Source organism: Strigops habroptila, chromosome 12 (assembly GCF_004027225.2).
Source record: "Strigops habroptila isolate Jane chromosome 12, bStrHab1.2.pri, whole genome shotgun sequence".
NCBI classification, from domain to species: Eukaryota; Metazoa; Chordata; class Aves; order Psittaciformes; family Psittacidae; genus Strigops; species Strigops habroptila.
The window spans coordinates 19,053,898-19,080,699 of record NC_044288.2 but is presented as its reverse complement, the minus strand read 5'-3'; the positions used below and the strand labels follow the sequence as shown (position 1 = coordinate 19,080,699).

Here is a 26,802-nt window from a genome sequence, read left to right as displayed (position 1 = left end):
ATTCTTGGCACTGCTCAAGACTCAAGTAGAAATGGCCCTGACCACCTAAACTTTAAGGCATCACGCCTTTAACTAGACATCTTTTGAGTGGGGATCAGACTAGATCACCTCTGGAGGTCCCTTCCAACATAAATCGTGAGTCTATGACAATACAAGCAACCATTTCTACCTTGGCAAGTGAGCCAATTGAAAAATGCCAGAGACTGTTAGAATCATAGAATTGTTTAGGTTGGAAAAGACCTTTAAGACCATTTAGTCCAACTGTTAATCCAGTGGTGCCAAACCCACCACTAAACCATGTCCCCAGGCACCACATCTACACGTCTTTGAAATACCTCCAGGGATGGTGACTTCACCACTTCCCTGGGCAGCCTGTTCCAATGCTTGACAATCCTTTTGGTGAAGAAATTTTTCCTAATATCCAATCTAAACCTCCCCTGGTGCAACTTGAGGCCATTTCCTCTTGTCTTATTGCTTCTTACTCGGAAGAGGAGACTGACCCCTACCTTGCTACAACTTCCCTTCAGGTAGTTGTAGAAAGTGTTAAGGTCGCCTCTGAGCCTCCTTTTCGCTAGACTAAACTCCCCCAGTTCCCTCAGCTGCTCCTCATCAGACTTGTGCTCCAGACCCTTCACCAGCTTCATTGCTCTTCTCTGGACACACTACAGCAAGGTCTGTCTTGAAGTAAAAGGCCCAGAACTGAACACAGGCTTCAAGGTGCGGCCTCACCCGTGCCAAGTACAGGAGGATGACCACTTCCCTGGCCCTGCTGGCCACACTATGTGTGATACAAGCAAGGATGCTGTTGGCCTTGGCCACAAGCTGGCTCACATTCAGCTGGCTGTCCTTTGCCCACAAATGAAACTCACAATGTAGTAGGAAAGTACAAGCATGAAACAGATTCCACTTCTTTCCCCCACCTCTCAAAAGCTCTACTTGCCACAAACCTGGAAAATAATTTTCAAATGTTTTAAGCCACTGATAAAGTTAATTCCTTTACCAATGACCTAAAATAGTGTCTAGCACATGGATTTTTTTCTTTTATTGATTACTATGCAAATAAACTTTGACACAGTTACTTTACCAAACCTCTTAGCTTACTAGAAAACCTAGTGATTAGTATCAAGAAGGCCACTCATTCAAAACAATGTTTTTCTGCAGAGGAACATCCTTCTCTGAGAGCACAGTTGTCTCAAAAGTCCTAATTTTTGTGAAAAGATGATTCACTATAAAAATACACCTCCACTGCTGCACAATGCCTTAAAGTTATAAAGTTACTGCTATCTCCAGGGACTGGCATAGAGAAGAGAACAAAAAAGAAAGTTAAATTTTGCTAATCACACATGATGGACTGTGAGATGAAATCTGGGTCCTTAACATGGATTTTAAAGCCAAGGGGAATCTGTTGGTTTCCACTGTTGATTCTAAAACCATCAATCTGCATTTCTAGCCAGCTTTTCTACAAGTGATCTGTACTCTTAGGTCCAGTTTACACCTTGGTTTTGTGGGGTTCTTTATCTGCATTGTTGCCACGCAGCATTACTATTTGTAACCCAAGTGTTACTAAGAGCTCTTTGGCCAGAGGCACTTGGACCTTCTGTGCCATGAGTTCACAGCTGCATCACTGCCTCCAGCTTCCTCTCCAAGAAGAAATGCTTATTAGATTGTTGTTACATGCTGCTACTCTTCTGCTTGTAGATGCTGACCAGAAGACTAGAGAGAAGATCTGTTTTCCCCCCACTCTTCAGGCTCCTCAAAGCTGAAAAGTAGTTTGCTCAGAAAAGATGTATGGACTATGTAGGTCCCTGCATAAAGGAGTAATTCTTACAGAGAAGCACACAATCACTAGGGTGGCTATTGGCCTCCGAGTGATGTTCACAAGTGGGAAACAGCAGGAGAGGTTTTTGTCCAAACCCTGTAATTAGGGAATGAAGGAAAGCAGAAATGCAGCCTGGTACGGAGAGCTGCAGTGAGAGGTTTCACATCTCTTCTTTATTCCTGAGGAAGGATGACCAAGTTAGAATTGATTTATACAGAGCCATCACAGCACAGAAAGTCAGGGAGAGAAATGGCTTGAATGAGCTTCACAGCATCTTGCTGCTGTGCACTGGATAAGCTTACAAACAGGAGACAGGCAAACTGAGAACACAACCGCTGCAGGTCCCCTTTGCTCAGTCACCAATAACTGGAATCCAAACTAACCAAAATAGCAGTGAACAGGGAAATCCTTTCTGTGCTCCTTTTTAGTCTTCTGTTTGTTGTTTCCTACAACAATGGTGGGGGTTTCTGAAATTTTGTTTTTGTCTGGTCAGTACTTTCTCTTTTAAGTCATTGTGACCTACATACAGACATGATCCAAATAAAAAATCAAAGAGAAAGAGAGCTTTATGTGACATGCTTGGCTGAGGCAGCTCTGGAGTTGGTGTAGCCTCTGTATTATTTTTTCACACAGGGTATGAGTTTATATAATTTGTTTTCTTCACTATCATAATGAATGTTCAAATACCTCTCTCAAAAAAAGACAAACTCGAGTTTACCCACTGAAGGTGGCACTGATGGACACACTCTTGCCAGTGTTATCCTGATATTAAAAGAAATACCAAACCCTAGAGTTATGCCTCTGTCTGAATAAAACACAGGACTGAGGCACATCAGGATGTTACTGTGAGTTAACATGTTACCACTGAGCCACAGTACTGATACATGGGTTCCCTTAGCTGCTTGCCAACAAGCAGTACACGTTAGCTTAAATCATTTTCACCGAGACACTTTGATGAGTTTTGGATGGTGCAAGAATTACTCTAGGGATATGGAATCCAACCCCTGCCATAACTTACATTTAAATCAAAATGGGTAGGATCATTACCACCTGACGATTGTTCATTAAGTCTGGTTGAGATAAATTTGGTAGTCAGTTCAACTCCCAGCAGCTGGAGACTTGCTGCAAACTGATTTCATAGCATGAAGGTCTATTCCATTTGGAATAACTCAGGCTATGAACTGATCTCTGGATCACTGGCTGGAAGCACTGTTGTCCTGCTGTTCCACAGCAAGCAATTCACTACCACAGCTGGCACCATTCTGACAAACTCAAAAATAACCAAGACCTGAACTGCTCTGAAGGATCCTCTGCTGCGTGATTTCTCCCTGCAGGTCAGGGCTGGATCTCCCCAGTACAGCAAGGGGCCTGTCAGGGCTTGAGATATACCTGCACACTGAGTATAAACAAAGATGTGCACATCCCACTGCTGTCTGTCTGGTGCCTTTCACCAGCCCTACGTTACTCAGCAGTTAGAGAAACAACAGGCATTTCAGCGTAGTGATGGAGAAGCAGCTGGCTGGAGGATGAAGGAATAGAAAGAAGCAATTATACTATTATGGCTATCAAACAAGCCCACATCACTCTTACTTGTGCTTGGGGGTGCAAGACCAGCTCATATCCACCTTTGCTGCTGATTGTTTTCTTGACAGAAATTGCTCCCTAAACAGTCATGTTCAGTGATTATTTGTCTCCTTCCTTCTTCCTCTGATTACAGCCAGACTGGGATATCCCTGATCCGCATAGAAATGAATATTTTAAAAGCCAATGCTGTCCTCAAAGGGGCTTGTGCACCATTAGGTCTCCAGATTTACTGCACTAGCAAAGAACAGGGTAGTAATGAGGTAGCAGCAATAGGCTACAAATGAGGAGAAAAGAACTGAAAGAAAAAGATTTTGTCTTGGTACATACCTGACTGTAAATTCAAATTATCATTGAGGTCCTGCCTTTATAGAAGGAATTTTCAGCAAATTTTGTAAGCACACTCTGCATTACAGTAGTTCCTGATTCTTGACTCAGGACATGCACTGTATATTGCCTATGATCAGTCAGGAAGCACTATGATCAAAAAATAACGCATATTTAAACATAACCTTCGATGTATTACTGTGTTGCATCAGGTTCTCCTGTTTTCTCGATCTCTGCATGAGAAGTTTTCCCACAGCTAACAGCAAAATAGTAACTATTCCCTGTGGTCTATGACAGTAGCAGATTTTCCCAGAACTCTTGAGAAAGCACATTATTAAGTGCAGGATGTGTACCCAGGCTGATACAGTTGGCAACACAAATGCTAATGAATGCAAGGAATTGTATCACAGCCTCATCACCGGCCCTCAGCATTTTAAGCCCACTGCCCATTTACATGTTGTTAACTATCCCAGTCTCCCTTCAGAACAATGTTCCAGCCACAGCTCAGACATGTTCCCTTCTGGGTGTATTGCTTTACATTAATCCAAACCCGATCGCATAACATAAGTCTTGGTCCATTTTTCCTCCCCATTCATAGGCTCTCAAACCTCTCTTCTGGTCATTCACCAGCTCTAATAAGAGCCCTGAAATCAGTTATATTCAACCTTGACTCACTGGGTGGACCGTCTCTCTCATTGAACCGTCTACAGCTTTGTGGTTGCTTTATGCCTATGATGGTTGTCTTTACTTGCTCAGCTCTCTGAATTGACTCATTTTTCCCATCATTTGGGAATGATTCAAAAGCTTATTCTGGCTTGACCAGATCTGACTCACCCTGGGTGACTTCAGAAATGAGAATAAAAATGAGATTGTTGTAGAAAAAGCAAACCTGTAGTCAAATTGCAACTACAGTCTCTCTGCTGATGTGACAAAGAATTCCTGGCTTCCAATCTGAATGCAGAAGCCATGTTTGTCTGGTCTATCACTGGTCCAAGCTTGCATCAATCAGCCAATTTGATTTTATTCTGAAGGAAAAAATGTAACGAGTATCATGAATCCCTGTTACACCAAATCTATGCCATAAAGGACAAAAAACCCCCCATTTGCAATTATAAAAATTTCACTGTACCACAGTAAGAAATCCATTCACACAAATATATGAATCCATGATGAAAAAAACAGAGAAATAGTGTCAAATTTCCCCAATTACAATGTATTAAAATAGACATCAGTGTTTTGAATTATAAAATACTTTGTTTCAATAGAGTGGCTTACACAAGCATTTAAAACTTTCATATTTCACATATGAGACAGTTGCAGTCTGTTCCACACCCGCAAGCACAGCATAGGTCATGTTAGGAAATATGCATAAAGGGACACTGTCAGGTGAAAAACATTGGGCAAAATTCCATGGGCTTTACAGGTTGTATCATGAAATTCAAGGTGCATTTCAGGGCATTTTTGTCACTCGAACGGATGCCAAAGCAGAACAAAGTGACCACCCCCAGCCATACACTAGATTGAAGTACAGGAACTAGTGATGGAACATTGAGTAAATGTAACATCTAACTGCCACAGTAATCAATGACATGGGGGTGAAAGTAACACTAAATGCCAGTGGTGCTCCAGCATTAATTATCTAGACTGCAGACCTCCAAGCCACAAAGAATGAACCTTGTATGAAGGGCAGATTGCTTGGAAACAGTGTTGCAGTTTTAAATCATTCTCAATCTTTCCCCCATAACAAATAGAATGACATAGTACAGTTCATTTGGTTTATTAACAATTTTCCCCTCTCTTTTTATTCCATTAGTTAGGTTGAGCCTAACTAGAGGAATGCTATAATCTTGCAAAATAGCAGTCATTAATGTGTCTTCCCTTTTCAGAATGAAGTATCCCTATTGCGGTTTAATTTCTATATTTTTCAAACTAGTATAAACTATGCTGGCAAAATAGCATTTCAAAATCAGTTCTCAATGGTTTTGCATCCTAATTATGCCTACTAGAAGCATGAAGTAAAAACAACCACACTTCTAACCAACCATTCCAGTGAATGGAAATAAATTAGGCTGGCAAAGGTATCTTTTCCAAGTGGAGTACGTACTATTCAGCATGGTCGTTTTAGCTGTAGTGGGGAAGGAACTCCATCTGTTAAAAACAACTGCTCTACAGCTACATCAGCATATCTGTGGTACTGCAGATTTGGCCCTTATTCTCTGACAAAACTCCACATGGGGAATTTGATTAGTAGAACTATAGAGAAATGCAGCATAGTTACACCAACATATTTCCTCACAAGGACGATGAAACAGTTGCATTTTTCTTCTTATTATTTGCCAGGGGGTGAGAGGGAGAGTTTCAGTTGGACAACCCTAGAAATAAGAGAATTGGGTTTATAAAAGGTACTAATACTGCATCATCCTTCAGATGTAGTTCAAAAATCAGATAGTACTGCTATTACCCCACTGAAATAACATCGTGTGTTTAAACATTCTGTGCTATTTTCATGCATTCTACTACACCTTAAGAATCTGCAGTACCTGCAATTCAAGTTTCCTTCCCTAAGGCAGGCATATTACTTTACTTATTCTCCAGCATTTAAATTAGCCAGTAACAAAACGAAGAAGTGTGGTGACATTGAGCAACTGTCTAGAAAATACACTGTTATAGTCTTTAATTACAGCATGGAAACTCCTGGCCTCCAGATACCACAAGATACTTTGTAGAAAATACTACACAGCCTCAGTAGATTCCACACTGAAGAGCTGACGTTAGCCAGGAAGAAAAAGACAGACTTTGGTACATGACAAAACCACAAGTGTTCCTGATAACCTCAACAATACAAAAACTGGGCTTTTGCAGCTTTAGAAAGTCACTTGACCAATGGAAGAATGGCAAAAATCTGGAGAACCACATTCCAGCTTTCTGACAGAGGCACATTCACAACGTCCTGCATTCAGCCTGGCTGCGAGGCTCCATGGGCTGCACACAGCTCTGCAGAACTGCGTCATGTGGGTAAAAACACTCTGTGAGACACCACCACTTCCTGCTTGGGTCCTTGTACTGCCTTTAATACAACAGTTCAGATTTCACTGAAATGCTCTGAAACCCTGCTCAGGGTCCCAAAATCGCCTGTCACAACATCACGGATTTCTGCGAACAAACCAAGCCTCTCTGAATACAAACAAGAATCCAGCTCTGCATATTGTGCTTTGGCAAGACTTCCATCAACTTCAACTGTCAAGTAGAACACAGACAATCCTGACAAACAACAAATGCAGGAGCTCAACCGCAAGATCCAGCCGCTCTTATCTTACGGAATGCAGCTAAAAGGAACAAACAATGTTTTGCAAGTTGTCAAGATCAGTTCTAATGACATTCATCATCTGCCTTTAGAGTTGCCAATAGGCAGATATGCAGAAGTCATGGCTAAACACAGGATGGATGACACAGTAACACAGATGTTCTATTTTGGCATTTGTAATTTTATGGACTTGTCTGTGACAGGACCAAGGAAAAGGATTTCTTAGCATTTCCATTTTGAGGGAATCGCTCCAACTTTAGATTCCCAAAACTTTTGGACAAGCAACATTTACTATCTTGCAAATTTTTCCACGGACTACCATGTGTCCTTATCATTGACAGGACAATCAAGTCTCTTATGTTAATCATCTCTGACATGGGTTTGTGGACCAGTTGCCTGACATAACAAACCACAGCAGTTTATTGATCACAGTATCAGAACCACTGCCTGTTTTGTTTTGGAGATGTTGCAATATATTTTCTATGGCTATAAGGCTTGAGTTAGAGGAAGTCTCTTCAACACAACACAATTTCCCAACCGTTGATAATCAAACACATTGAAAGATAAGCTTTTAGCTTGAAGGATTCTTCCTCTTGATGTGCAAACCAATTGCAAATAGTGTTTTCTCAGGGTTAGAAGTTACAAGATAAGCTTGGAAGAGCAATTAAAAAGTGAGCTGACTTTTATCAAAGGAAGTGAAGTGCCAAGGGCCATGCTGGGCAGTGCTGATGAGCTCTGACAGAACAACAGGCTGAGCCTGAATAGTCCATAAAGTGATCCTACCTGGAATTAGATTAGGTAATGGTAAGAAAACAAGTGTATCAGATATGCATAAAATACAGGTGATACACTTTGTTCAGAAATACATTTAGCACAACAGGTTCTACAACTTAAAGTCCACAAGAAAACAACACGAGACACTGATGAGAACAAAGATCTGTAAAAGAACACAACATGATGTACTGAAAAGAGCAAAATGGTTTAAGATCTAGAAAGAATTAGTGCTCAGAAGTGCAGGTATCTTAGTATACAGGACAGAACATTGTCATTTGACCGTGTTAATGATTGACCTCTGCAGTCTTGTGGCCAGACTGTGTCTTTTAAGTGCTCTTACTTCAAGGAGCACTAAAGTCACTGCATGCCAAGCATATTTTGCTGTCAGTGTGCAAGGGAATGTTTGTGTCCTGAAAACAGTACAGCATTTTGTCTCTTGCATACTTAATGCTCATGGGGTTTCAGCAAAGAAAGGTCTCTACAACTTTAGGCTAACCAAGCCTGGTTAGACAGTGGCACAAATACAAAATTGCTGATGGAATTAAGGCATGTGACAACACTGTTATAGCACAGCTACCCTTTATTAGGTGAAGGAAGGTATTTCCCAGCTGAAACTTCAAGCACCACACATTTCTAGATCCAAATGAAAAGCTGTTCAGCACACAGCAGAGAAATGAAGATTTTTTACAAGATTAACTTCATTGTTAAAGATGAGGTGGGATGACAGCACTCAGCTCCAGCTGCTCAATGCTATATGCATGCCCTTAGGCTACTGACAAGATGGCAGCACTGTCCTCAGCTAGCCCTCGTTTTAGGGGAGGAGGTGAAGGGTGAGAAGGGCCTTAATTTCAATAGCTAAAAATCTGTACTGCCTTCCAAAGAAAGTAGGGACATAAGGACACAACAACTCTCCTCTTCCACCCCCCTCCCCAAAAGGTGAACTAAAAGCAATCTCTCTAGTTTATTTCCCTATATATTTCCCCTTGATACCTGTGATATTTTACAATTAATAATAAACTCATCATCATTATTCTTAAACACTTGGGATCATTCATTATTTTTATCAAGAATGCAGAAATACAAAGAGGAGACAGGGACACATACAGTCTGAGGCACATTTGCAAGATCGGAAGAGCTGAAAATACTTGTCTATGATGATAGAATTTCTTGACTTGGTAAACTGTGCACGTCAGATGGGGCCTGAGGAAGTAAGAGGGTGGATAAAAGGGAACTCTGTGGAAAGACTGAAAGAGAAAAGAAACAGATAGACAAAGCAGGAATGAGAACCAATCCTCTAGCAAAATGTTATCAAAAAAAACAACCAACCAAAACCCACCAGGAAAAAAGAAGTCTGGCATTAAAAATTGCTAACTGCAAGTTTTCATTCTAATTTTAGTCAGAGAGCAGAGCATTTGATAAAGAGATGAAATGTACACATAAGGCACAGAGACATTAGCATACACAAAAGGGCCTTGACCTCTCCAACTGCTGTTAGTGCTTTTTTGTGTGTGTGTTTGCAGATACCCTAAGAGACAAATTCATCCTCAGTGTAACTGGATTGAAAAGTCAGTAGAATTAGAAATTAATGTTACCCTGAATATCTTTATATTGATGTGATTATACAGTATGGGAAGATTCCAGGCCAGAGTGGCTCCCCACACCCCCATGAGAACTGCAGACCTCAGCACCAGCTGGGGTATTTTTGTTAGTGTGGTATTTTGTTGTGGTGCTTTGGTTGTTGGTTTGTTGGGTTTAAACTGAGAGCTTAACTGGATGGTATGCCCAAGCTTTCAATACTTTTATTTGGCCTTTCTAAGTGAGGGGAAAAAGCTTGAAAAACTTGGGTACATTGTCATTTATGCCACACCTCTCCCCTTTGAACAGTTTGAAAACTGTATCACAAGAGGCAGAAAGAACAGTGCAGAATCCTGGGCTCCACAGTGTCCCCTTTTTATGACTTTCAAAACATTAGATTGACAGTAGATAGCAAACTCAAAGGAAGATCCAATTACGAAACACACCAGTTATGAATGTCATGTGGACAATCAGAGAAGGATGTGAGACAGAAGTTACTTGTTCTTATTCAGGTAAACCATGAAGTCAAGTCACTTGAAGAGGGACTGCCAATTGTCAGCATGCTTTTGAAATCTATCTAGAAAATCCTAGTACAAACTTGTTCTGTTCTGTTGACCTTACTGCAGTGCTTAGCTCTGATGTGTAGCCAATCCATATAGAATAGTTGCACGTCAGGCAATGCCTGGCTGGAAAACACATTTGCCTTCACCAGCCATTTTACTGAAATACATCCAATTGGTATGTAAAGCAATTAGTAAGAAAGCTGAATGTGTTAATAACTCTTAATTTAAGGAGAGAAATTAATCTTTAATTTATGGAATAACTAGATGCATCTGAAAGACTAATTATCTTGTTACTGTGCCTTTGTCAAGGATAACATTTAGCATTTACACAGCACTTTTCATCCTCAAGTTGTTTTTAAACATTCATTATTACTAAACCACATTACACTTCTGTGAATGAAAAGTTATTGTCCATATTTCACAGCCAGCAAAGCTGAGGCTACAAATAAGTGACAGAGAAGGACACAGTGTTAGACATGTGTTGGCAACTGCTTGCTTCAGCTCAGGAAGCACAATGGTTCTAAATGATTATTAGTCAATTCTATTTCCTCTATTGTCCCATGCTCTTAAGCTCTGTCAGCACAAAAACCTAAATGAGAATAAACTATGTAGGACTGACACTTCTGTAAGTAATTAAGGTCAGTATTTTACCATTTTTGTTATTCCTATTTGACGTGAGCTTTACCCCCAGGGACCACAGGTAGGGAGAAGCCACAGCTCAACAGTTGTAAATTCTCTTGATCTTGGGGTCAACAGAGTTTGTCTACAGATGTAGACAGAATAACCTCAGAAAAACTACTGTGCTTCCACAACCAAGGAACAAAAGAGTTGCTTTGACATACTATTTAAGACTAAAGAGACTTGTAATTTGCTCAGAAAGACTTCTATGCGAAATACTAAATTAATTACCATGCTAACTTACCCATACTTGAGTTTAGGCCTCCCAATTTATCCTAGCTCCAGTGATAATGTGGCCAAATAGCGACAAGTGAGATAAATTGCATATCCCAGGTCACCAATGCATTATAGGCATGCCAGTAGCATGTGAGTTTCAACCTACAGCCTACGCCAAACCAGCCTGAACATTATAGACATTAATCCGAGATGGGTATTTTTGCATGGAAGCAGGCAGGGATCAGGATAGGAACAACACTGCAGTTAAAGTATGGGCTGGGGAATAAAATCCAACACACTTACAGGTGATAGAAATAGTCTTTCTGATACTGGAGGAAAAGCTGCATAGTTATTTGTACTATGGTGGCAGATAAAAGATAACAATCAGAGTTGGGCCCAACTGTTTTGTGCTCCATATAAACATATAAAGAGACCTCCATGTGCCTTGCAATCTGCATTTTGGAAAGTACTTTAATCTGAAGGAAAACTAAAAAATAAAAATGAAACAAACCAGACAAAAAAACCGCTACCTAAAGCCCCCAAACCAAGCCAAACAAACAAAAAAACCCAAACCCAAACAACCTGGGCAATACACTGCCCAGAGAAAAGTTTCCATCTCTGTACTCCTGTTTGGCAGCTTGTGTTAAACTGAAGAGAGATGCATTTGTGGAGCAGTCCTTGAGCTCAAGGGGTAGGTGCCATACATTACTGGGGAAGAGAACAATGCTACTGCCTGCTTGAGCTGTGCACTTCCATGGAAAACAAAAGCTAATAAAGTTCATGTCATTCATACACAAGTGCATCACAAGATTCCATTTAACTGCCAGAAATGAACTAGGTCTTTGATGCTCAGCAGACACAAACTGAAGTCATGGATTTAAGAGAGCTGCTCTCGCCTGCAGAGCACTGCCTCCAGCAGCTACAGGAACACGGTGGTGTTTGCACCACTGTCAAGGATTTGCCAAGGAAAAACAGTTCAAATTTTCAAAATTAGCATTTCCTTTGGACATTGAGGATTTTTACCAACTGATTTAAGGTCTGTTTTGAAAGGCCCTAAATGCCTATAAAGACATTCTAGTAAATGTGTTTAATTCCTACCCTGAAGGATGTGTTCGTCCATCACACGTTAGAATATATTTTGTATTTTCATGTCAATGCTTTAACAGAGGGACATAAAATGTTTCTTATCTGCTGTGTACCCAATGCACTAACATTTATGAAGAGGAAATAATCAGAGGATTTATTCATTTGCTTTTTCATATACTAAACAACCCCAACACTCATCTTTAAAGGAAGGCGCATCCCATTTCACTCAGCAAACAAGCACACTGTATATAGCTTAAAGGTAAATGTTCACATATTTTACTCTAACTCCATAATGTACATAACTATACATAACTGTACATAGCAATGCATGTGTTCAAGACCAAAAATTATTTTGGGGAAAGGTTTAGGAAGGGCAGGGAAAATCCTGAGAAACTTTTCAACAGCACTTTCACTTTGTGCGATTTGGTCGCTTCCAAACAATAACATTTTAGAACAGTTATGATCAAGCACAAACAACTTCCAGCAGCTTAAGAGATTGCAAGCAGTTAGCTGAGCCACTGCATGAGACATTGGATCTTAGTCCTTCTCTGCCACAAAAGGAATAATAGCTTACACAGCAATAAAATACACCCCCTTGTGAGGACTTCTTCTAGAAGGACTTTCTCTTGTAGAAGAGAAACAGTGTTTAAAGTAAGTGTTCTATCTCTCCCTTGGAGTGGACTCATATCAGCTGCTACAGTAATTTGAGTTACACACTGGGCAATGTGTTAAAGCACTGTTGCTTAATTATATGCTCAAATAATTTACAAGTGAGGTTTACAAGTCCCAGATGAATTAGGTACTATATGGGCTTAGTAAAAAAAGAAAAAAAAGAAATGGAAACCAATCTTCTTTTCAACTTGCTTATCAAAGTGCTTTTTTCCCTCCACCTCAGTTCAGTCATAAGACAAAAGAAAACTCCTTCAATACTCAGTCTTACATTAGCTAAGAATAACAAAGTGACAGTTATGTCCTGCTGAAAACATTTTCTGTTCACTACAAATCTTACACAGGAAGAAAAAACCCCTAAAATCTGAAGGAAACTAATTTTCAGTTTCCCTAGATCTTAAATTCAGTAACACAGTCCCCAGATGTGCTGCTTTTGGGACTAAGGGGCATTCATAACAATACACCAGCGAAAGTTGTGCTTTTTGCAAAACAGGAAATGCAGAACACATTATTTTAGCACAGGAAAATTAAACTTTCCTAAAACTATCAAGGAAAATTAATCAAAAATGATTGAGGAAGAACACTTCCATAAGTAATACTCAAGTCTGTTTAAAGAATGTAAATAATTTGATTCCTAAATAGTCAGAAATTGCATTATGTTTCATATAAGCCCTGAAAACATAAATATTTTTTTAGCTATGAAATTATTCAGAGCCCAAGGCCTTTATGCTTTCAAAATATACTTAGCTTTAGCATTCAAAATGAAGGCAAAATGAAGCTGGATCCCTCAACAGACTGGTCACTTACTGCCCAAAGAGACACTCGTTAACATATGTAGAACTGTTCTTACATCTTGTTAATACGGCAGTACAGGTGATAATCACAATTTCAATGTTTAAACTGTGAAACTGGAGTTCCTGAATAATCAAAAGGACAGATGGTCCTCTGAGATCACTTCAGAGCTAGCTTAGCATCCCTTTCTGAACCACTGTCCCGAGAGCAATTCCTTTCTTTACTAAGAGAGCTCCTAAACTGTCCATTTAATCTAGGCACTTAAATTAGGCCATGTAAATATCTTCCTCTATACCTAAACCACCACTGAAAATGAACTTTCTTAGTACTTTAGGCCCATGTTAACCAATTAACATCTCCCAGACTGAATCCACCTGGTCTGTCACAACAGGGGAATGGAATACTTGCCCTGCCTGCCATGCTTGATGAAGAGGTGGTCAGTCCAGCTGCCAGTCAGGTTTGTAGTTCCAGTAAGAAGGTCATATTTTAGCCTACTTTTTCTTTACCGAGTCTCTAAGACTCAATAAAATTGATTGTTCTAGCTGGGTACTACAAAATGTATCATATAAATGAAGGAATTCATTCCACCCCCCTAACATTTAGTACTGAAAATAAGTCATTGTGAAGAGAACTAGCATATATATGTGAGAAAAGGACTGGCACCTGATCTACTAAGAATCAGTTATAATCAATAAGTTCATCATTTAATAACAATGATTACTGTATAAGAGACACTATAAACCTAGGTTTCAGTGCATGATGAATTTACTTTTTAAAATTCATACTATTGAAAGATCTTTTATTACAAAGACAGTTATAATGTATGCATGCAAAACTAGAGATAAGGTTTTAGATGCCAAAATAGGAAACAATAACAACATTAGCAATTTTGCATCTTCAAAGTCATTTTATTTTATCTGAATGGAAAAATACGTGGAGTTATATTGTAGATACCACCAGTACCTACAGATGCACACATTTCAGAAGAAAGCAGAAATCAAGTAAGACAAGAAGTAGTTCCAGGCTCACATTTCTTTAAAATGATAAAGTCAGTGTGAGACATGTCAGCAGTGAGCTAATGTCACTGCTTCACCCCAAGGGCTCACTTAGAGTTGCAAATTTTTTTTAAGCAGCCCCAGCTATGGTAATTGATTTAAATCAATTCTCTATTTGGACATTAGGTAAAGCCCCAATCGTTGACTTCATCTCTTGTTCACCAGGAATTTAGCATATAATTAACTTTGCAAATTGCAGGGTAGACTCTGGGGCACATGTGCAGGTACTGAGACTTTACAAATCCTTTAATGATCGTTTATAAACCTAACAAAACGAATTCTACATTCATATGGTTTCAAAAATCAGTTACCAGACATTTCAGGAAGGAATCATTAGTTTTTCCTCCAGTACCAATTTTCTATAGTAAATCAGTAATGAAGTTTCAAAATAGCTTAAATGTAATTAACAATTGTTTTAAGAGCATCACTTTCCTAACATTACAGAAGCAGTAAGTCTGCAGCACAGTCAAGACCCAATCTTTACTTTCTGATTGTTTGCTTATACTCCTCTGCATTGCTTACATACATTGGCTTACACACATACACTTTCTTTTTAAATAGGAAGGCCTTGAAAATGTTACAATAGCAGATCAAACACTGAATAACAGTAAATGGATTTATTAACACAGCATAAAACCCTGAGGTTTTTGTGAGACCCTCAGTCCTTCCTCAGGGTCACAGGAGAAGATTATCCAGTGACAACAGTAGAAGCCACTATGATTCTGATTTGACACAGGCAGAAAAATAGGATGTTTCCTATAGTACACCATTTCTTAGTGTTGTTGCTGACGACCCAGCAAAGACTGGAGCTATTGGATGCATATAAACCACAATCCCTTTTATGTGGGGAGTTACAAAGTCACAGCAAGGTTGTCAGAACTTCAGATTGTAAACTTCTAACCTAAAATTCTTATGCCCTGGTCTAGATACTAGGAAAAGTACCTATAATCTTACCAAGACACTATAAGCATTCCCTTTAAATCCACAAACTCTTTTATAGCTTTCATATGCCTATTCTAAGACAGATCAGTTGCAGCATGAGCAGGCGTAGTGACCTCACACATATTCAGCTAGCTTGGATATCAGTAACACCACAAATTCCAACTGCTAGGTAATTACCAGGGTGCAGCCCGTTCTGAGGACTGCTATCACAGTTTCTGTTACTGGAAGCTAAATCAGCTTCAAAGAAGCTATTTGTAGCTATGCTGCAATCACACACATTGGCTTCATTGCAACCCTGATGACACTCCATTTATGCATATTGTTCCATTACAATCTTGCATTTTGTGTTGGCTCTTTCATGATAGTGCCCTTCTACAGAACTTGGTGCCAGAGAATGACGTTACCACTATACATCCTCTTCAATATACACACCCTAACCCAATGCACTGATTAACTGAAGCACACATACATGCTGTGACTATTTACAGACGTGAAGATCTTCTATTCATAGTTAAGTCAGTGCAATAATACGTTTTGGTCGTGACAGAACAAATCAGTATCACTAATACTGAGCAGCAGTCAAGTCTGCCAGACCCAATCCTTACTGCATTCCAGCTTCACACAGAAACAATTCATTCACTCATCTATACCAATGCATACAGATACAATCGTATCTGCTTCTCACAGGCATCATGCAACCACATCACATCATTCACTCACTCAACCCAAACTTACTACAACTTCTTCAGCTAGCCAACCTGTCGATATGCTGTTAACACATCTTCACAGAGCTTTGCATTTTTCCTGCCTTCAGATTAATCATTTTGTTCCCTCCAATTTTATCAGTTCCTTTCTAAAATTCATACTTTCTTCTTTCTACTTCTGTCCTTTCTGCCACTTGCTGAACACAGAGACTTGTTTTAATCTACAGCAAGTGGGTTAGTGCAATTTCTTTCATTAACTTAATTCATTTTATTTTGGCAGTTTCTAAAGTTTCCAGGATTGAAACAAGGCCCCAGCTATGCCAATTACTATACAAACCAGGCACAGAAAGACAAACCTTATCCTAAAGAGACTACAAGCTGTATTTAAAATAAACAGAAATTAAATGGTCATCAAAGGAATTTGGGATGAAAAAAAAAATTATAGAGCTAATGCTTTTTTGTTTAACTTACTAGTTTCATCCTGCATCTACGTGCCTCCTGTTAGCACACTTTCATTTATGGGTAACTTATGGTATCACATTTCTGTTGGCCATTAGAGTGGTATATAAATGTTCTTATTTACCTCTTTTTAAAACCACATACAGCACCTTCCAACATTCAAATGAATGCAAAAAGAGTTGTTTGTAGTCTGTTTTAAGACACACACCCCCCAGTAGTTTAAACTGTTTGGTCAAGCACACAATCTCCTCTGTTGTTGCAACGAAATAATTCAGGGCGTTAACAAGCCATAGACCCAGATTTGTTTCCTGTGCTTATAAGGATTGCCAGGGATTCCAGTAGAGATAAAAGATGTTAGTTAGCATTTTAACACTGTCTGCCATAAGCAACACCTGCTGAAAAGCAAGGTGGATTTCAGTAAGCGCCAACCTCACTTAAGTTTTGCAAGTGGAGATCTTCCATTTTACACCTACTTTCTACCTAAGTATGAACTTAACATAACAAAAAGCCTGCTGGGCTGAGCTATTGGATCTTAATCTCCCATCAGCACAAGGGTTGAGTAGTCTCTTTGTTTTAGTTGGTAATTTCTTGTAGGCTCAGAATTTACTGCCATCTTTCTATGCCATGGCACAGCAGCACCAGCGAAACGAACCGTGGCTAAGTGAACTGACCGGCTAGCACAATTAAACCCACCAACCGTACGAAGTATCTACATGAGCCACGCTGGTTTATACAAAAGCCACGACAGTTCTGGCCTCCCCTGGGTGAAAGCTGTCTGGCAACTCTGCTTCTGCAAACTTCTATCTGACTGCAAGTGTTTGTAAGCTTTTGAAATATAGTACTACATCTCCTGAGTAAAAGAAAAAAAAATAATTACAAAAAATTAGAATATATGACAATACATACCCCTGTACCCTGCCAGCCCTTCCAGCTAATGTTATGCCTATTCCTCACAATATTAGTACTGGGATGAACAAATAGATTACTACTAGTGTAAGACAGTAATAAGGAAAACAGCATTTGAACAGATGATCATACCTCTAATGTGCAGAACAGTCCTGTGCATGCAGAGTGTGGTTTGGTCTACTGTTGAAATACAGTTGGAATACCTCCAAGCACAATGAGGTTCTTTGCGTAGGAGAGCAATGTAAAAACAGTTCTGGTGTTATGTATGAGCTATTCTCACTAATGTGTTTCTTTAATCTGTCCTAGGACTCATCTGAAGAAGGTAAAAAGTTTCTGGGAAGCAATTCATCATTTTCTACTTCATGTGTGCCATAATTGCACAGAACAAAAAAAAAAAAAAAAACCATATAATGAAAGTACAGCAGAGTTCTCCTTCCTCTCCTACAACCATTTCTGCTTCAAGATGAGAACTCTTTATGAACCATTTGCAACTCTCCTGAACCTTCCAGAGCCCCTATTGCATTCTCCTTGGCAGCACATATAGAAAACCCTGAAATCTCAGATCTGAATTAAAACCAAAAGCCTTGCACAGTGATAGCTTTGCAATGAAGGTAACTCAGTAGCAAAACAAATCTCATTATTGTCCAGAATTCTGGCAAAGAACATACTCAGCCTTAGGGGCACCTAAACAGTTGCCATCTCTCAAAGCATTATAGTCTTAGGATACGGAATACAGATCTTTTACAAATATGGTCTAACGAAATCGTATCAGACTTCTTTAGGAAGTAATATGATGGCAGGTAGTTTTGGAAAAGCTTACCAACTCTGGTTTCTTTTAAGCCACGGATCATACGCTGAATCCATCTGCTGTTTCTCTGTGAGACAGACTGACAAAGCTGCAAGCATGGCTGGAAAAAAATAGATTTTTAATTCAGTATCTACTCCTCCTTCCCGCAATAAACACGTTCTGTTTTCCCCACCCACACTACCAAACCATTTAACAGATATGGTGGTAAAACGTAAAAAAAATTATTAAGCAGTTTTATCTTTAGCAAATTCTGGGAACTATATTTCTAATGTATTTGTCCCCAAAACCATGTCTAGCTATTCTTGCTGATGTTCCTATATATTGCTTAAACGCTTTACACCACCAGTAACAAAAACATTATGTTCACCATGTAAACCACTGTCAGACACAAAAGGAAGAGTCTTTAGGTCTATTAGGTCAAACTACGATCAGGACAACAGAGAAGTTAGTAATTGCCTTTATTACTCATTAAAATCCTATAGCTAGCAGCTTGCAAGATCATTTTACTTGCATAAAACTGTACACAACTTTTCTGCTGTTACAGAACACTATTCCATGTCCTCATTTATTATTACTAAAAAATTCTTTGCATTACTGTAGTCCTTAAACTACATATAACTCCCTTTTCCTACAATGAAGAAAACAGAGTAATATCAAACCCTAAATCTGACCAAGCATTTTTTTCCCCTCATACTTTTTGCAAAAATTTTGTTAGTTCTTCATGTCCATTATTTATAAGGTTTTTTTACCTGACAACCCAGGGTGTAGCTGTTTGCACATGGTTAGTAGCACCCTTGAAGTCTGCCAATAAAAGTCACTATCATGAAAGAAAAGGAATAAAGAAAATCTTACAGATTTATTATTTTTCAGAAAATTTCATTTGTTGCTAAACAATAAATCTCTCGTAATAGCACTAAACAACTCATGCTGTAAGATCACTTTTCTGTCTCCAGCTGCTCCTACTTTTCTTTCTCATCCATCCTTCCTCCTAACAAATTGCTCCTTTCTGCAAAAGACTCGGCTTCCCAAAATGTAAAATCATGTATGTAACAGGCAAAAATCTTTCCTTTTTATTATGTTTTTTCGTTTTTTTTTTTTTTTCTTAGGAAATACAAGATTTCCTACCGGGGAGGAGGGTGGGGAATGCCCGCACGGTAACACCCATTGATCCCACAAGAAAAATCACTGATTGTGAACACCTTGGAGGCAAACGTTGAGACTTTTTCTCTCAACACTCTGCTTTTCACCTTTATCTGATGTACCTAATTCATGCTCCTTAACCTTGTAAAGCGGTGATTTACCTCACAAAAGACACCAGGCCCTCCGCTTTCCGCACATTCTCCCCACTCCTCAGCGACCCATCTCCCCTCCCCTCCCCTCCCCTCCCCTCAGAGCGGGCCCCGCTCGCCCCTGCAGCACGGGGGCAGGTATCGCCACAGACGAGCGGCACGCCCCACCCGCCGCACGGCGCGGCAGGGTGCGGGCGCGGCGAGGTGCGGGCGCGGCCTCTCCCCCGCGGGGCTGCCGCTGCGGGGCCAGCTAACCAGAGGGCTGCTCTCCCGCCCTCGCCATCTTCCCTCGCGCCCTCTCCCGGCCGCACGCCCGCAGCGCGCATGCCGGCCACCGCGCGGCCCTTGCTCCGCGCCTCCCCCCTGACGGACGTTTGGCGCCGCCAATTACCAGCCTCCCGCGGGAGCGTCTCCTCGTTCCGCCAATGAGGCGGCGGCGCAGCCTCAGAGGCCCAACCTCTCTAATCTGTAACGGCCTGTAAAGCACCAAGCCACACCCCTCCTTCCTCTTCCCGACTCTCCATTGAATGAAGCCCCCGCTGGCCAACGAGAAGTTCGCGCTAGGCTTGACGGACTGCTCCACTCTCCAATAGAAGTAGAGAATCACACCACGCCCGCCAATAGGCTGCCGGATGCGAGTTTAGGGGGCGGGCTCTCCCTCCCAGGCGGGCGGGGAAGGCCGTGGTTATCGATCCCGCTGCTGGAGGGAGGCGGCGGTGAAGCAGCAGAGAAAATGGCGGCTATGGCTGCGGAGGCGGCAGCAACTGCAGCGGTGCCGGGCGATGGGGGGGCCGGCGAAGCCGAGCCCGAGATGGAGCCTATCCCGGGCAGTGAGGCCGGCGCGGACCCTCTCCCTGCCGTCACTGAGGCCGTGGAGTCGGTGGTGCCTGATGGGGAGGAGGCCGACGGGGGGAAGGTTGCTCCCGGCGAGGCCGAGGAACCGCCGCCTGTGCAGCGAGCCCGGAGCCCGGCCGGGACTCAGGAGCCGGAAGCTGAGAGGACGGAGAAGCTGCCGCCCTCCACCCCGGAGGTGGACTCGCCCCAGGCCGAGCACCGGGGAGCTCCGAGCCCGGAGTCCGAGGAGGAGCCGCAGCCCTGCCCGCCGCCTGCTGGGCACCCCGAACTTCCCGAGGAGGAGTCGCAGCCCTGCCCGCCGGCTACTGGGGGCTCCGCGGAGCCGGAGCCCGGGGAGGAGCCGTCCCGGCCGGAGGAGGAGGAGCCGGATGCTGCTGATGCCGCCGCTGTCGAGCCCAAGTCCCCGGTGCCCGTGGCTCCGGCCGGAGGAGAGGCGGAGGCTCCGCTGCTGCCTGGCTCCGAGGTGCGGGTCACCCTGGATCACATCATCGAGGACGCCCTGGTGGTCTCGTTCCGGCTGGGAGAGAAGCTTTTTTCCGGGGTCCTCATGGACCTCTCTAAAAGGTGAGACCTCACCCACCGACGGGGGCAGCGAGAGCGCTCGGGGCCGCCTGACCGCGCCGCCCTGCGCCTCTCCTGCCCAGGGAGGGGGAGCCCCACCCCGAGGCCCTTGTGGGCTCGCCCCGCGGCGGGAGTGGCCTGGGCAGGGGCCGGGGGGGGGGCGCGACGGCAGCCGCCCGCTCTCCCTTTCCGTCCAGGGTCCGCCTGGGAGCACAGCGGCTCCTGCCCCCGCGTCCTCCCCGGGGAACGGAGGCAGCAGCCCACGGGCATCCTCTTCGACCCTTCTAGCAGGAGGCGGAGGGAGCGCGGCGGGGCGGGCAGGTTCTTCTTCTCCCCCCGCTCCCCGCCCGCCTCCGGCCTCAAGGCGAGGAACGGGGAGCGGGCCCTGCCGGGGTGCGAGCGGTGCCGGCGGCTGTCCGGCGAGTACCCGCCTTACCATGCTGTCCTTGTCAAAAGTAGTCCCGAGTGGGAATGAGAAAAGGGGGGAGCCGGGAGAGGGGCGAGCATATGGGCACTTCCTTTCGACTCGGTTGGGATTAGCGTCGGGAAAGAGGACCTGAGCTACAGATGTTGGTTTTTTTTCCAATCCTTCTAGAAACGTAAAGACCTAGAGATCTGATTGACTCGTGCCTTCCATTGCCTTGGTAACCTTATTTTTCAGTACATACTATTTTTCAGAATAGTGGTTTTCAAGCCAGGCTATTACAGCCCTGAAGTACAGTTATTAGTACTGATTGCTCCTTGTATGCAATGAATGAGGTGGAGTTTAAAAGGTTCTTAAATACCCTTTTTTGGGGAGGCCTGTTATGTACCACAAAATAACCTAAAGCCTTGTTAGACTGTGAGGTTTGGAGGTTGCTTTTTTTCATTGCCTTCCTATAGGAAGGGATTCTTGGGAGGCCAGTGGTACTGTATATCTTATAACTAATCTGACTACTGTTCACAGGTGAAAATACCTCTCTGTGTTTCTTTTCTAGACATATAAGGAGTAGGCAAGTACATGAGAGAAAAGCGAAATTTGACCAGAGTTGTTATTTAAAATAATTGGTATGCAAAAAATGCAGTGCTGCTTTTTTTTTTCCCCAAAAAAATTCAAGCTCTGTGTGTGGTCATATGCTTTTTATCACTCCCTTTTACATTACTAGTAACTGTCTAATAACTTGCTGTGATATCAATATTGTCAGCGCTTTCTAAAAAGAAAGGTATTGGGGATCACACTTGTCCTGGACCTAGCTTCTTGATTTTTGAAACAGAAGGCCTTTTCTGAAACCCACATTCTGGATAATGTTATGGCAGCAAGTTTTAAATTTGTCAGTAGTTGTGGTTTGAAATGCTAAGTTACCAGTTTGTCTTTTGAAGCCAAGTACTAAAATGTGATCTGCAAACTGTACTTGCTTCGAGTGTGAAATCTTAAATGTCTCAGAGCAGGCCAGAAGGCATCACAACTGAAGTTGTAATGCTGCTTAACATCGATTCTTTTGTAGATCTGAAGTTATAGCAGCACATTACATTGTTGCTCTGGTTAGCAGAGTGACAAAGGCCATGCTTGTGTACTTCTATAGGTCTATATGTATGAAGAAGGAAAACACCAGCTTCTCCCTTGCTTCTGAAAGACATCATATCTTACTAAACATGCATTGGCCACAAACATCTCCTCATTTGCCTGAGGTTTTCTTCTGCATGAGAAAAGGATCTTCAGTGCACATCTACTGCAGCCCTTTGCAGTGAAGGTCGTGTAGCAGGCAAACTGGGGGCTTTTGCATTGTGGCTTCAGTGGAAGCATGCATCTCAATGCCCCTGTTTGAAGCACAGCCCCTGGGGCAAGGCTTCACAGTAACGACGGTGGAAGAGTGATACATGAAGGCTTGTGCTGTTACTCCCAGATTCTCCTTTGCAGTGGAACCACTTATTCCTTTCCATTTGTATGATCCGTGACTTCTTTCAGAGGTGCTTGTGGCATGGGAATCATAGAATCCAAAAGGTGAAATTTAAATCCTAAAAGCCGAGCTCTTCAGAGTGCCTGGACAAGAAGAATTGAATTTCAAGACATAGGGCCCATGATATTTGCCTGGTGACAGGTAAATATATGTAGATAAATAGGAGTCTTTATTCAGGTGTCCCAGAGCAGGAAATGCAGTGGTAAGCAAACTCTAGAAATAAAACCAAGAACTTGCTACCTCTAAGAAATGTGAAACACTATCAGAAAACAGGTGATTCCAAGATTTAAATGAGTACCCAAGATCTAAAATTTTTTCTAGACTTTATGACTTGGGTGGTGACTGAATGGTAGTGCTCTTTAGGTATCAGCATTTCTTTCTTAATTTTTTTGTGTAGCAGCATGTGGACTTGTAGAACATTCACATTTTTCATGAACTTCCTTCTGGATCTGTAGCAGGCCCTGGAATTCTTCTAAGTAAGTTTTCTCACTGGACCAAAAAAGAAAACAGAAAGCTGTCTCCACTAGCTCACTCAAGTGCATGGGAATAATCTTACTGATCCCTTTTGCATTAGAAGAGTTTGTATCTTAAGACTGCCAGTTCTTATTAAGTAAAAGTGAAACTTTGTATTAGAATTTACTCAGTAGCTTCAGAAAGTGGCTGATGTGTTCACTGCACATACTAATACTGTTTTCATTGTATACTGGGAAGAAAATAATTCCTAGTCCTTTTTGGATCTTAATTTCTGCTTTCCCATCCAGGGCAATGAAGGTGCTACTGCCATACAGTACTAAGAAGAGTAAGTTTTAATGACTGTTTTAAAACCTGTCCACTGGACTCTTTGCAGCCTTCTCAAGTCTTGTTCTGCATTACTTGTGCTTCAGGGTAAAAGAAAAGCAAGAATGTCCCCATATATTTCTGGGTTTAAAGTTGGTCTTTTTTGGATGTGGGTTTTGGTTTTTTTCCGGAATTGTTTCCATTATTGAAATGATGCACTGACTTTGCATTTCATTCTTGTGGACCTTGACATGAAGTCAGTGGTGTTTGCATTAAAGGTCTGGTTTTGTCTTCCTCTCCTATACCCTGTAAATAGGATGTTCGTTTAGGAATTTATAACACAAGAACACAAGCACCTTGGTGTTCACTGGACTTTATTCCTACATTTATTTGAGGTAAGGAAGTGTTTTCTCTGCCTGTACTAATGGCAGTCTTGTGTGCATTTCAGCAACTGCACAGGAAGTTTTGAAAATCAGCAGGAAATAGGAACCCCATCTGATGAGTCCCAAATCCACTTCTTATGCAGTAAATCAGAATTCAGAGGGACATATTTCCACTTTTCTTATTCTAAAGGCTTATTGCACAAATAAAAAAAAGTGGTCCTACTGTTAAACTTTATTACTACTCCTTTCATTACCTTTTAAGTGCTTTATTGCGTGCTAGGGTAAGGTTCTGATGTGAGTTCTGCAGTGTATGCCTGATGGAGTCATGCTGATAGGAGAGACAGGAATTGCAGCCAACCATCAGGCAGGCAGGAGAAGGCAATCCTGTCTTACATTGTTAGAGTGGATAATGGAATGCTTCATGAATGTAGTAAACTTCCCATTCCATTGTACAAACTGCCATTGAAAACTACTCCTTAGGTATAGGGCTTAAACAGAGCTGGTGAGCTTGCCTGTCTCCAGCATTTGAGTAACACTGCTTAGGGTATATGAGATGTTAATGCCACCTGCTGGCTCAGAGTTGGTGTAAATCTTGCTTTGCACCTGGAGAAAGTAAACAGTAAGGAAATAACTGATGAGCATACCATTTGTAAACTTGAAAATGTAGGATTAAGAAGTCCCGGGTTTAGTTTGCTCTTCTAGGATAATTATTTCTGCAATTCTTTTTTTCCTTTCCCTTCCCAAAGATTAAGGGGGGAGGGGGATTAAATTTATATTCTGCTGTTTTGCCGACAGTCAGGACTTGGGCTCTTGCTTTATCATTTCACTAAAATTTACTTTCTGGTCCTAAATGTGATAGGCATGCGTGTCTTCCTGTTGCCCTTTTGTCTAAGCTATTTCTCTTTTGACTTGTGTGTCATCATAATAGCTCTTGAGGGAAAAAGAGAGAGCAAAAAGTTGTTTTGTGACCTAAAAGCCTTAGATATCCAGAAGATGCCCAGTGTATTGCTAGTAGACAGGTGTTTGAAATGATATCCTAACTGGGGTTTGGTTGTGGCAGATAAGGAGGGACTTCCTGCAGCAAGGTACACATGAACTATATGATGAAAATAAACTCTTGCAGACAGCTTCAAATTCTTGTAATCCTAATAGCAGTTTTCAGTTACAGCAGTCTTTATTGACAACTCTTGAATTCTACACTTTTCTCCATTTATTCATGGAACTTTCTACTGCAGAAGAGTAAGGGTAAATAATGAACCATTGCATCCATTCCCTAGTTCGTGTTGTCTCAATCTGCAGAACATCTGTTAGATTTTAAAAATAAGTTACATTTAGTGCTTCTTGAAACTTGAGGTCTGCGAATGCTCCCATTTTGTTGGTATAAACTCCACATGGTGTGTTGTAACCGTGTATGTCAAGAAAGGTCAGAAGGGGAAAAATAGTACTCCCGAATTGATGCAAGAAGGAAACAGCAGAAGTCTTACTTGAAAACAAATGTGGCACCTTTCTCCTTGCTCTTAAGCATGTAATAAATAGGACAACATTTGGTTGAATTTGTCTGGGGAAGGTTTAAGTTCTATAGAAGTACTGGCGTTCTATGATATATGTTCTCAACAGTAAAAAAAGTCTTAGGGTTGTGGACTGTGGAGCGTTTTGGTAAACTGAATTTACACTCAGTTTGCAAGGTGTTCCTCTAATTCATCACCTGTTCTCTTGATGCTTCTCAGAAGTGTAAAGGAGCTTGATGAAATTCTAGCATTTAAGGAATATCCATAACACTTCTTTGATACTTGCTTTTATCCCCAGAACATTGAAAGCACAGGAGTGATGTGTGTGTGTGTGGTTAAATTGTGTGTATCTTGCTTGTCACTGATGGAGGCTGTACTGAATGGTATAGTGTCAAATTTAGTCTCAGAGGACAAGGTTGGATCAGAAGACCTTGTGATACTGCTTTCAACCTAAATTTTTCTATATTTTTGTAATATATCAGCTTCTACATGAAAATAGCTTTTCTTGTGTCTCTATCTACGTCCAAAATTTTATTGAGTGTGGTCACTTATCAAATGAGTAAGCCTTTTGAAAAAACATTTCCAACTTTCCATTTGGAAAGTGAAGATGGCTAACAAAACTGGACTGGCTTTTAGGATTTTGCCTGTATAGGTATAATGTATGTTAAAGCTGCTGCTGATACTGAAAACACTTGCCCATCTGTTTCTGCCAGTACAAGCAGTGTGACTTTTCCCTTTCTCAAACCAGTAAGTCCTGATTTTGCTGGTAAATAAGGCATCTGTGGATTATGGCTCAGACTTTCCCAAAATAGATGTAGTCTACCACTGTTCTTTGTTGGACTGTGATGCTAAAGGTAATGGTTAAACTGTCCTCTTCTGGTATGCTTTTCTGTACTCAAACAGCATGGGTTGCCAATGCTTTTGAAGAGTTGCTTGGCTTGACTTTCGAAGTGTTGAGAGACAGGGTGCAGGGGAAATTTTCAGTATGGTTAATTATTTTTTTTTTTTCTTTTTACTGGTGAATCTCATCCATCTTGACACTGAATTGGCTTATAGTTCATCCATTAATAAATGATACCATTCTCTTCCAGGTGTCTTTGTTCTGACTGATATGTGGATGATCTTTATGATTAAAGCTGAATATACACTTCAAGTTTTGCAGTTGTGTAATGCTTCCAAATATATTAACAAAATATCTACTTTAAAATGCAACTGACAAACTAGTAATGCTGAC

General features: G+C 41.5%; 2 protein-coding genes across 19 annotated transcripts in view; one reads left to right on the top strand and one right to left on the bottom strand.

Annotated features, from left to right (window-relative positions):
* FABP6 (fatty acid binding protein 6) overlaps nucleotides 1-21,034 on the bottom strand; it is a 39,951-nt gene extending 18,917 nt beyond the window's left edge. For 2 of the 16 annotated variants that reach the window (XM_030504019.1, XM_030504020.1), the window contains exons 1-3: nucleotides 19,008-19,607; nucleotides 18,271-18,358; nucleotides 8,910-9,049 (exon numbers count right to left, since the gene is read on the bottom strand). Coding sequence is in view for 8 of the 16 variants with exons in the window: in XM_030504011.1 (XP_030359871.1) it covers nucleotides 18,271-18,301 (31 nt within the window). In the remaining 8 variants the exon portion in view is untranslated. Of the gene's footprint in view, nucleotides 1-8,909; nucleotides 9,050-18,270; nucleotides 18,359-19,007; nucleotides 19,874-19,938 lie in introns of those variants that run through there. The other 14 variants (XM_030504011.1, XM_030504022.1, XM_030504014.1 and 11 more) reach the window with 14 other exon arrangements.
* Nucleotides 20,211-26,802, top strand: part of PWWP2A (PWWP domain containing 2A) — a 28,452-nt gene continuing 21,860 nt past the window's right edge. For all 3 annotated transcript variants that reach the window (XM_030504008.1, XM_030504006.1, XM_030504007.1), the window contains exon 1: nucleotides 20,211-20,966. In XM_030504008.1, the coding sequence (XP_030359868.1) occupies nucleotides 20,281-20,966 (686 nt within the window). In that variant the 5' untranslated portion in view covers nucleotides 20,211-20,280. The remainder of the gene's footprint in view (nucleotides 20,967-26,802) is intronic.